The sequence below is a fragment of the Grammomys surdaster genome, unplaced genomic scaffold, assembly GCF_004785775.1.
Source record: "Grammomys surdaster isolate TR1022 unplaced genomic scaffold, NIH_TR_1.0 144, whole genome shotgun sequence".
Lineage (NCBI taxonomy): Eukaryota > Metazoa > Chordata > Mammalia > Rodentia > Muridae > Grammomys > Grammomys surdaster.
In genome coordinates this window covers 6,937,372-6,948,965 of record NW_021604602.1, presented here as the reverse complement: position 1 = coordinate 6,948,965, position 11,594 = coordinate 6,937,372, and the positions used below count along the sequence as shown (strand labels likewise).

At 50.3% G+C, this 11,594-nt stretch overlaps 1 protein-coding gene across 1 annotated transcript in view; it reads left to right on the top strand.

Moving 5' to 3' along the window:
* Cdc42bpb (CDC42 binding protein kinase beta) overlaps positions 1 to 11,594 on the top strand; it is a 90,318-nt gene that overhangs the window by 59,838 nt on the left and 18,886 nt on the right. The window contains exons 12-20 of the mRNA XM_028764438.1: positions 91 to 333; positions 1,239 to 1,349; positions 2,501 to 2,745; positions 2,832 to 2,937; positions 3,426 to 3,550; positions 3,860 to 3,965; positions 6,777 to 6,925; positions 8,057 to 8,151; positions 9,730 to 9,809. Of these exons, the coding sequence (XP_028620271.1) occupies positions 91 to 333; positions 1,239 to 1,349; positions 2,501 to 2,745; positions 2,832 to 2,937; positions 3,426 to 3,550; positions 3,860 to 3,965; positions 6,777 to 6,925; positions 8,057 to 8,151; positions 9,730 to 9,809 (1,260 nt within the window). The remainder of the gene's footprint in view (positions 1 to 90; positions 334 to 1,238; positions 1,350 to 2,500; positions 2,746 to 2,831; positions 2,938 to 3,425; positions 3,551 to 3,859; positions 3,966 to 6,776; positions 6,926 to 8,056; positions 8,152 to 9,729; positions 9,810 to 11,594) is intronic.

The window sequence follows — 11,594 nt, the reverse complement described above, 5'->3', positions numbered from 1 at the left end:
TTTTAATGTAGGTATGACACAAGACACAGCTTCTGGGTTTCAGAGTCTTTGTTAAACAAATGCAAAACATAGAGAATTCTTTTCCTTCAGCAATTGGTTGAAGCTTCAGAGCGGTTGAAATCCCAGACCAAAGAACTCAAAGACGCCCATCAGCAGCGCAAACGGGCCCTGCAGGAGTTTTCCGAGCTCAACGAGCGCATGGCAGAGCTCAGGTCCCAGAAGCAGAAGGTGTCCCGTCAGCTCCGAGACAAAGAGGAGGAGATGGAGGTGGCCATGCAGAAGATTGACTCCATGCGCCAGGATATCCGCAAGTCTGAGAAGTCTAGGAAAGAGGTAGCTTCCCTTCATGTGTTTATTCACTAAGTGTGAGGACGCACATGAGGAACTCGTGGTTCCGGGGTCGGAAGCAAGTCCTGTGGGGCCTGGGGACAGTGCCTTCTAGTACCTGACTAATAGCCATGTACTTGAAAAGGGAGGTGCTTTGTTCTTCTGATGGGATGTCAGGACTCAGGGGCCGACATCAGTCCTGCCTGGAACGCTGCTGCCCTGGGGAGTGTCCATGTCCTCCTGGTAACAAGTGGACTCTGAGCGGCACTTGGCTTCAAGTTCTGTCAAATGCACTTGATGGATCGTGAACCTCGACAGCCTGCAGTGCCGATCACTCTTCATGGCTAGGCTGTTTGTTCACCCCTAAATACCTAATTGTTTCCTTAGTTGATTTCCTAACCCAGATGTATTTGTAGAGGCATCTGTCGAGTTACACTGGAGTCAGTGAAATCCCTAAGAACTGAGGATGAAGTGACAGGGTCCCTGAGCTTTGTTTCACAGCAGCCTGAGAATTTGGGCACAGACAAAACAAGCTTGGTCTTTATTAACTGTCACCTGTCAATGCTGGATCATGGGCGAGTGGGTTTTCCTCTCTTTTAGCTGATGTTTGACTTTTTCATTTAAAAACTAAATTGTAAGTGTAATATTTTTTTTAATTACACCTTCACATGTCAGAATTGTTTCTACAAATCGGGACCTTGCCTTGAATCTAAACCTCAGACTATCTGTGTGACTAGTTCGCAGGCGTGTTTCATTACTAGTGGCCCTGGCCGCTGCAGTTAAAGTACCCCTCAGCCTTCAGCTCACGGTTAATCTGGGAAAGGGGTCTGTACAGAGGCTCCCTGATCTGTTCCACGGTGGCCCCCGGGCAGGTTCTGTTTTATAAAAAGTAGACCTGCTTTCTCTCTTAGCTGGAAGCTCGGCTTGAGGACGCGGCTGCCGAGGCCTCCAAGGAGCGGAAGCTCCGAGAGCACAGCGAGAGCTTCTGTAAGCAGCTGGAGCGTGAGCTCGAGGCCCTCAAGGTAAGGCTTCTCCACGGGCACATGCGCAGAGCAGTGCGCTGGCGGTCAGACGCGGCGGGACCAGTGTCTCCCACAGCAGCTTCCGGGAAGTGACAGGATAGGAGGAAGCGATCTCTAACTGCTTTCATTACGAAAGCCACGCTCGTTTCTTTGTTGTGTAGAAGTTTCCGGTGTTTGTGGTCAGTATGTCCAAGTTACAGATGTTGTCTCCTTCCTGTCCTGATCTCCTATACTTGGGCATGCTCAGTTCTGGAAAAGCCACGTCAAGGCTGCGTCCTGCTGTTGATGTGGCTGAGACAAGCTGCTCACCACCCAGGACCAGCCGATAGGGTCCGAGGGCGGTAAGAAGGAGCACTCATGAGTGAGGCCCACCGTCCGCTGTCAGTGTAGTGTGGTCTGGGATAGGTGACTCACCTCTTTGGGGCCCGGCTACAGGATCCCTGTAGTTGTCATGGCAATTCTCTCCTTTGAACCCAAGGCATTTATTCCTCTGTCTTCTTTGTTACCATCAGATCTAGCTCTCAGCAACACCATTTCCCAGACTGTTTGCTGTGACTCTGCCGGCTCTTACCTGTCTGTACCACACTCCTCACATACAGCCACCAGGGCGTTTAGCAGAAGTATCAGGGACATCCTCCTCCGCCCTTGGTGCCCTCTGGACCTGGTCTCCAGAGTGCTTGCTCAGCCTGAGTCAGCTCCACAGCACTCCTCAGCCGTGTCAGCCTTCCTCGTACACCCGGCTCAAACCTCTGCCCCAGCACGCCTGCGCTTAGGGTCCCCCACGGCCAAGATGGCCCCACACACATCCTCTGTCCCACCACATTCCTTCTTCCCTTACTTAGTGCCTTCTGTCACCTCCTCTCACTGCCTGCTCCTGAGAGCAGGGACCTCAGTGTCACCCCAGTCACCAGAGGATTTGTGACAAGCAGTCAGCACTCAGAGTATTGGTAGGTGAATGGGTAGACAACACAACTCTGAGGCACAAAGTCTGCCAGGCTCTGCCGTTCCCCAAACTCACCCCGTGCTTGTTAGAAGGGCCCACCGCCTGTGATGGCTGCTCTGCCAGGTTCAGTCCTAGGCGGCAGCTAGGAGTAGAGAAAGAAAAGGCACTGTGGCCTTGACACAGAGCTCATTTCAACCTTTATCTGAAGGTGAAGCAAGGAGGCCGGGGGTCAGGTGCCACGCTGGAACATCAGCAGGAGATCTCCAAAATCAGGTCAGAGCTGGAGAAGAAGGTCTTGTTCTACGAGGAGGAGCTGGTGCGCCGAGAGGCCTCCCACGTGCTGGAAGTAAAGAACGTGAAGAAGGAGGTGCACGACTCCGAGAGCCACCAGCTGGCCCTGCAGAAGGAGGTCCTGATGCTGAAAGATAAATTAGAAAAGTCAAAGCGAGAACGGTAAGTATCGAGGCCCCAGATGAGAAGGGAAGCCGCTGCTGCCACATGCAGGCCCGTGAGTGAGGCTCTCCTCCTTCCCCTCACAGGCATAATGAGATGGAGGAGGCCATAGGCACCGTCAAGGACAAGTACGAGCGGGAGAGGGCCATGCTGTTCGACGAGAACAAGAAGTTAACAGTGGAAAACGAAAAGGTGACTTGATGTCTGTGCCACCACTGGGGGGCAGTCGCTGCTGGGGGGACAAAACTCCTGGGGGGACGTTGCTCCTGGGGGGACATCACTCCTGACAGCAATGATGTTCCTGGGGGACATAGCTCCTGGTGGGGGAGGGGACATCATTTCTGAGGGGGACGATGCCCCTGGGGGGCTGTGGCTCCTGGAAGGATGTTGCTGTCGGGAGGACATTGCTGTTGTCCACTCTCAGGTCTTTGGATGCCCGGTGCCTGTGTTAAATATTTCGATATTTAGATGAACTAATACATTTTAAATGGGGTACTTTGGTTTGTTGAAAGCTGCTCCTCAGTGTCTGTCACTTGTCGGGTTAGGTTTTTGCTGAACTGAGGCTTGGGTTAGGAGCGTCGGGGGACACAGTGCTGATGAGCTGTGGGACTGGGGGAGGGGCCCCGTTAGTGAGGAGGTGCCAGACACACATGTGACATGCTGACATTGTTCAATTTCAGCTCTGTTCCTTTGTGGATAAACTAACAGCCCAAAACAGACAGCTGGAAGACGAGCTGCAGGATCTGGCGTCCAAGAAGGAGTCAGTGGCGCACTGGGAGGCGCAGATCGCAGAGATCATTCAGTGGTGCGTGCGTGGCAGGGTGGGACAGGCTTCTGTCTTGGCTGCGCTCTTCCCTGAAGGCTGGAGTGCGGCTCGCTACATTCGACCGAATCCAGGCCTCAGTGCGAGTGGTCCTCACTCATACTGGACTAGGGTTGAACTGTCTGTGCTCCTAATGGTGGTGACACACAGGGGAGGGCTTCCATGGCAGTGTACACATGACTGTACCCTAAGATGGGGGCAGACCAGTGTCCACTCATAGAGGCACAGTGACGTCCTGAGGAAAGCAGGCACTCCTCATCCTCATAAGATCAACACCTGCTCCCTGCGTAGGGTCAGCGATGAGAAGGATGCCCGAGGCTACCTCCAGGCCCTCGCCTCTAAGATGACCGAAGAGCTGGAGACATTGAGGAGCTCCAGTCTGGGGTCCAGGACACTGGTAAGATGCTGTCTAAACCTTGCCGTCGTCTCCTGGATAGCTCACTGCTGGTTTTATTGTAAGCAGATGTGGAGCTTGATTCCTGTGAGCAGGTCTTGTGCGGCTTGCAGGACACACAGCAGCTGTCAGCCAAGCATCGCACGGAGTCATTTCTTTAGTTGTTAATGTGACAAGGAGCTAAGCTATGACCTCAGAGTGGCAGGACGATGTCCTCCGTGTGCCTACTTGGATGTTTTGAGCTTGAGGGTGTGGCAGGCTCTGGGCTCTCTGAGGACCTGACACTGTCCCCATTCTTGTGAGGCAGCAACCACACCCCATACCCCAGTGCTTCTCACCACCTCGGCTTTGGGGCAGTTACTACCTTCTCTTTATGTGACCTTGTGACATAGCCCACATTGACTTAGAAATCACTGCACAAGCCTCTGAGTGCTACCGGGATCGCAGGTGTGCACTGCTACCCTCAGCTCCCAGTCTCTCCTTCTCGTGTGTGTGTGTGTGTGTGTGTGTGTGTGTGTGTGTGTGTGTCTCTGTCTGTCTGTCTGTGCAATGTGCGTGCATGGGTATATATGTGTATGAGAGAGTATGGTGTGTGCATGTATGAGTGTGTTTGTACATCTGTGTGGCTGTGAATGTGCATGTCCGCGTATGTGCATGTGTGTGAATATGTGTGCATGTGTGAGTGTATGTGTGTATATATGTTGAGTGTATTGTGTATGTGTGTGCATGCGTGAGTGTATGAATGTGTCAAACGTGAGTATACGTGAGTGTATGCACATGTGTGAGTGTGGTGTGTGTGGTGTGTGTGTTCATGTGTATGTGCATGTGTGTGCATTTGTATATCTGTATGCATGTGTGTGTACATGTGAGTGTGTTTGTATGGCTGCGTATGTGCATGTATGAGTGTGTGCATGTGTAAGTATATCTGTGTATGAGTCAAGTGTATTTTGTACGTGTGTGCCTGTGTGTGCGTGTGTGAATGTACATCAGTGTTAGTATATGTGAGTGTATATATGCGTGTGTGTGTGCAGTTGTATATTTGTATGCATGTGCGTGTATGTGGGGTATGTGTGTGTGTGGTGTGTGTGTGAGTGTGTGTGTGTGTGTGTGTGTGTGTGTGGTACATGTGTGCACGCATGAGAGTATAGAGGCTCCTAGAGGCCAGAGGCATCAGAACTCCTGGAGTTGAAATAATTGCTGCTGTGAGCAGCTGGACAGGGCTCTGAGAACTGAACCTGTGTCCTCTGCCATAGCAGTTCATGCCTCTAACTGCTGGAGCCGCCTGTCTCTCTAGCCCATCGTCCTCTCTTAAGAATGTGTGTTTAGGGCTGGAGAGATAGCTCAGGGGTTGAGAGTACTGACTGCTCTTCCAGAGGTCCTGAGTTCAATTCCCAGCAACCACATGGTGGCTCACAACCATCTGTAATGGATCCGATGCCCTCTTCCGGTGTGTCTGAAGACAGCTACAGCGTACTTTTGATAAATTTTTTAAAAAAGTGTGTATTAGTAATGTGCATGTGTGTAAGTGAATAAAAGATAGTAAAAGCAATGTAGAATTTTACTTAGAATTTAAAATTGGTCAGCTCACATTTTATTCCATGCTTTCCTGGTCGCAGGGAACACTGATGGTTCTTATTCTGCACTAGGTTAGAAAGCAGCCATGTGCTTAATAGTGGAAAACATTCTTTGTTTTAGACTCTTGACTAAGGAGCACCAGTTAGAGTATTCAGTCAGTTCAGGATAAGGCAGTGGTGTAGTTGATGACATGTTTGCTATGCAAATCCGAGAATGTAAGTCTGATCCGTAGCACCCAAGTGAGAGCCCAGGCACGATGGCAAGCACTGTGACGGTCACAGGAACACAGATGGGGTCCCTAGCCCTGCTGGTCAGACAGCTTACACTATCTGCTGAACCGTAGAGCCCAGTGGGAGACTGTTTCTCAGAAAATAAGGTGAAAACCTGGTGAACAACATGTGACTTGGGCTTCACAGGTAGCCCTGGGCTGCCAGCCCTCGTGCCTGACAGCCTCCAGGCTGAGGATCAAAGGTGTAGACCAGGCTGGCCTGGAACTCACAGAGATTCTCTTGCCTCTGCCTTCTGACAGATTATAAGGTTGTGCACCACCACACCCGGCTTAAAGTCCTATTTTAAAGGACTTTTAGGAAGGGCTGGAGAGAGATGGTAGTTATGAGGTATGCTGACCATCCATGGGACCCGAGCTCGGTTCCTTGCGCCCATGCCTGGCAGCTCACAACCACCTGTAACTCTCCCAGCTCCAGGTATCCGGTGGCTCTGGTCTCCATGGGCACTCACGCGGTCATACAAGTACACGTGTACATGCAGTACACGAACATAAAAATAGTGGGAAAGAAAGCCTTCTAAGAAAAAATAAGACGTTACAAAATACTGACCTGGAGATTTATCTCAGCTGTAGGGCACTTACCCGGTGTGCCCTTGCTCAGGGTTCATTCCCCAGCACCGCAAAAAGGAAAAAATTCACAAATATTAAACCTAAGAACAAGACGGATGAAGGCGCCGGAGAGTGGTGGCGCACGCCTTTAATCCCAGCACTTGGGAGGCAGAGGCAGGTGGATTTCTGAGTTCAAGGCCAGCCTGGTCTACAGAGTGAGCTCCAGGATAGCCAAGGCTGCACAGAAAAACCCTGTCTCAAAAAAACAAAACAAAACAAAACAAAAGGCTGATACAGGCTAATTTGTAAATAGAATAGTGAAGGTGTAAGACTGAAAAGGTGACAGTGTTTGTATTTTATTAAGTAACTTAAAATGTATTTTATTATTTTAACCGCTGTCACAGGATCCGCTCTGGAAAGTTCGTCGGAGTCAGAAACTGGACATGTCCGCACGGCTGGAGTTGCAGTCTGCTCTCGAGGCGGAGATCCGCGCCAAGCAGCTTGTTCAGGAGGAGCTGAGGAAGGTCAAAGACACCAGCCTAGCCTTCGAAAGGTTGGTCTGCCCTGGATCTGGCCCTTTAGAGGAATCGGGGTTCTTCGTGACTTTGGAGGATGCCCCTCGCTGGGAAACCTTTGCCATCCAGAGGGACACATGAGGTCCCTGAATCAGGGTGACCATAATGTCCGGTTTATAGCACTTAGTGCTTAATACAGGTCAGGCGGGGAAACTTGTGCTTTCCCCGTGGGAAGTGCAGTTCAGTGTTCCCAGGAAGTAGTGAGGCCCCTCAGTGCACACGTGTAATCCCAGCACACAGGAGGCTGAGACAGCACACAGGAGGCTGAGACGGGAGACTCCGAGCGTGAGGCCAGCGTGGACTGTAAAACAGTCTTAGAGGCTGATTGCCGCGGAGGTCAGTGGTAGAGAGCTTGCCTTGCATTTGCAGTAACCTGGGTTAAGTCATGTCACTCTCATACATCCCGCTGGAGTAGGCATTATCCCCATTCTACAGGTGGTAAACCAAGGTGCAGGAAAATGGAGGTGAAGCGATATGCTCGGTGTCACCCTGTTGCTGGTCGAGTCTATGCTGGGCCCTGCCCTCCTGGCCAGATTTTACCTGAGACCTACTTAAGAGCCAGGCCCTTGGGGCTCCACGCTCATGTTAGGTCTCCTGGTGTCAGTCATGGGCAAGCCTTTTCCAGGGAGATAGCCAAGGGATCTGGACTGCGTGCGTATCCTCAGAAGCTCACCCAGTTTAATGAGCTATACACTCCTTGACGGGGACCTTATTAGGTGCTTATGTTTCATTGCTGTTAAGGCAAGGTTGATGTGGCCCAGACTGGCCTTGACTCCTGATCCTCCGTGTCTGCTTCCTGATTGCTGGGAATACAGACTTGCTCTCCATAACCACCTAGCCATGACTTAAAAATCTGTGTTTGAATTTACAATTCTGAGCTTTCTATAATACACCGAGTGGAGATGTCAGCCTTGCTGTTCTTGGCGTGAGAATTCTCCGCCATTCTTAGGAAGCCAGGAAAGCCCTACCCTAACACTCCAGCATGGAGTGAGGTGGACTGCGGGCGCCATCCAACGCACCTACAGCTGCCCTCACCTCACTCCAGCACAAAGTGAGGGGGACTGCGGCCGCCACCCAGTGCACCTACAGCTGCTTACTTCTTATTTCAGCAAACTGAAGGAATCGGAAGCCAAAAACAGGGAATTAGTAGAAGAAATGCAAATTCTGAAGAAAAGAATGGAAGAAAAATTTAGAGCAGATACAGGTAAAATAAACTCCAAAGGTTTGAATTGCTAAATGTCAGCCCTCTCTAAGGAGTGATTTCCTTCTTAAAGCTATTTTTAGTTATATAAAATACTTCCAAAGTTAAAATTTTGAAACAATATGTTGAAAAATAACTCCCCCAAATCAATAATAATTTTAGATCAATTCTTCCTTTGAAAAGGAAAGCAAACACACACACACACAGTTACCCTGGTCACACAAAAGGTAGCTCTATTCTGTGCTGGAGAGACCACAGCCCATGGTGACCATTTGAGTCCCTTTGCAGCTGCTTTGGGCCCGACTGGGCTGGGCCGTTTCCTGCCTTTGCTCACCTGGAAAGGGCTGTGGAGTGTTGTTGGACGGCTGTAATCCCAGCACTCAGGAGGCTGAGGCAGGTGGATCCCACTCTGAGGCCAGATTGGCGTCCATAGATCTCTGTTCACCTCTGCCAAGTGCTTCGTGAGTAGCTGTAGCCGTACACATAAATCCTTTGTACTTCCGGATCGAGCTTTAGAAGTGAGACTCTCAGCCACATGTGTCCGTCTGGACACGGGGACTTGTCCTGCAGCCCACGCTCAAAGTGGACTTCATGTTTGAGATCCCCATTCCAAATAGGTATCAGCTCAGTACAGGAATTGTGTCTGTTTCTTAAAATTTAGGTTGTCTTAACATTCAGAAGCTTTTTATATATTGAGGATGAAATCCTTTTGGATGTTAAGTTGCCAATATTTTTTCCTACTTTGACGTTTTCTAAGCAATAGCCTTTCTAGGACTAAGGTTGTAGCTGGGTGTTTGCCTAACTTGCACAGCCCTAGGTTTGATTTTCCCAGCACCACAGAAGCCAGGTGTGGTGCGTGTACCTGCAAACACTATATCCTGCTCTACGTGAGACCCCCCCCCCCAAAAAAAGCAAAAAAACAGAAAAATAAGCTTTCCCTATTTTTGTGTTGAATTTATTAATTTTGTCTTTCCTGAAAAGGAAAATGTTCCCAGCTACAGGCCATTCAAAGGGCATGAGTCCATTTTCCCAATTATTTTATTGTTTTATGTGTATTCCTGTTTTGCCACTATGTATGTCTGTGCACCACTTGCGTGCCCAGTGCCTGCACAGGCAGAGGGGGTGTAGGGTCCTCTGGAAATATAGCCAGTGCTCTTGACCAGAGTCATCTTTTCAGCCCCCCAAGCCTCCCCCACCTTTTTTTTTTTCTAAAAAGTCAGAATCTCACTGTGTTACACTCAAGCTAGCCTCAAACTCCTGATCTTCCCACGCAGCCTTACGAGTGCAGAGGTCATTCCTCAGCCTGGCATGGCTTCAGGTTTTAGGCTGGGGTAAGTGGGTGTGGAACGCACTCTGGCCTGCAGCTCAAGATGTCTTCCCAGCTTTATGCTCATCTTAACTCTCCTGTCTCTCCCGATTCCTCGTGGTCTCTGGAACCTGCTGTCTGGGGTCTCGGCTGCGTTTGGTGGTGTCTTATCACAGCCTCAGTGACTCTGGAGTCCTGGCAGGTCACCTGGAGTGTCCCTTAGGGAGGACTGATGTCTTTATGGTTTTGCCTCAGTTTGCCTTTCTTCCTTGCAGGGCTCAAACTTCCAGATTTCCAGGACTCTATCTTTGAGTATTTCAACACTGCTCCTCTCGCACATGATCTGACTTTTAGAGTGAGTATTGCTTTTGGAAAAGAAGCATGTAAGTTTGAAATAGAGGAACGTAGGCCGGGTATGGTGGCACACGCCTTTAATCCCATCACTCAGGAGGAGAGACAGACGGGTCAGCCTAGTCTATAAAGCAAGTTCCAGGCAAGCTAGGACTAAACAGAGAAACCTTGTCTCAAAAAAGAAGGTCTGACACTTATATGAGAGTCAGACCAGGTCATGGGTGGGAGGTCACGTGTGTGAAGGAGGAGGAGTCTGCAGGTGTTGAGCTGTTCCTGGAGACTAAACGGAACTGAGAAAATGCTCAGCCTCTGGCTGAGTAGTGAGCATTTGAGATAAAATTCAAAATACAAATAATAATAGTCATGTTGCCATTTCTGGGACGAATGTGAATATGTAGCTTGGATTCAGTGACTAGTGGGAAAAGTGGGTTATCAGTGGTTCAGTACCAAGCAGTTTACCAAGACCTGGCCTGGTCCTGCTCATCATGGTGACCGGTGTATGACTGCTTGCCTGCTTAGATCGCCTTTGTAGTGGGGATGAGCCCATTCTGCCCTTCACACAGGCGTTCCTGGGACTGCTTCCCTCTTCCGGAGCAGCCCAGTAAATGTCTTCTAGTTCATGCAGCGCGCACACCACATACACACGGAAGTGATGTAGGCCGGGCTACAGGCTTAGCTCAGGCTTGATCCCCAGAACTGAAGGGGACGGGAGCTGGAAGAAAGAAAGTGTGTGTCGTTAGCGGAGCCTCTGCTGAGGCACCTAATACTGGTGTTGACCTACTGGGGAGTCAGAATGGAACATAGTGAGTGTGCATGCCCTCACCTGGTGCGTGCTCTGCTTGCACACTTGATTTCTCTCTGCCTGTCTCCCTCCCTGACAGTTTCTTTTCTCTGACCTAGTTGATAGTGGTTTATAGACAGCAGTGACCACAGGACACCTTGTACACTTTCCCCCGACCCTCAGGCTCTCTCAGTGAACTTCAGTGCCATCCTCAGGCTGTACCAGGAGTGAGGTTCAGCTCAGGCTAGACCTGCCTGTGGTCCTGCCTGTGTCCTGGACAACTGTTCTCGCCGTTCAGGATGCGCTGGAGGCCACTGGTGGCATTTAATCATCAGGTTCCATCTAAGTAAGCGTCTCTTCCACTTAGGACAAAGGAGAGTGCCTACACTCCGGGCTTATATCATGTCCTCTGTGTGTGTGTGGTGTGTGTGTGTGTGTGTGTGTGTGTGTGTGTGTGTGTGTTCATAGTAAGGGGGGGTGTTGGTGTTGATTCTGCACAGAAGACAGATTCTTTTCTGTTCGGAGTTCACTTTGCAGCTGCACCACTAGTTTGAAGTAGCATGGGTGTGGTGCCCCCCCCTCTTTGTTTGCAGGTGGCAGTCACAGGGGACCATGTCGGGGGTTGTGACACTTCCAGGGCATCTGGGGCCATTCAGAGCACTCAGCTGCTAACCTTCACTCAACAAGGTTTCTCTGTGTAGCCCTGGATGTCCTTGAGCTTACTCTGTAGACCAGGCTGGGCCAAGTCTCTGTTGCTTCTGTTTGTTTGCTCGGTTTGGTTGGGTTCAGTTTTTTGAGGCAGTTTCTCTGTGCAGTCCTGGCTGTCCTGGAACTCACTCTGTAGATGAGTCTGGCCTTGAACTCAGGGATCCGCCTGCCTCCGCTGGGATTAAAGGTGTGAGCACCACGTCTACCAGGTCCTCAGTTCTTAAGCAAATACATTATAAGTAACTGCTCCCCTTGTTCAGACCTTACACGGGGTGAAGGGTTACAGGGAGAGCTGGGTGA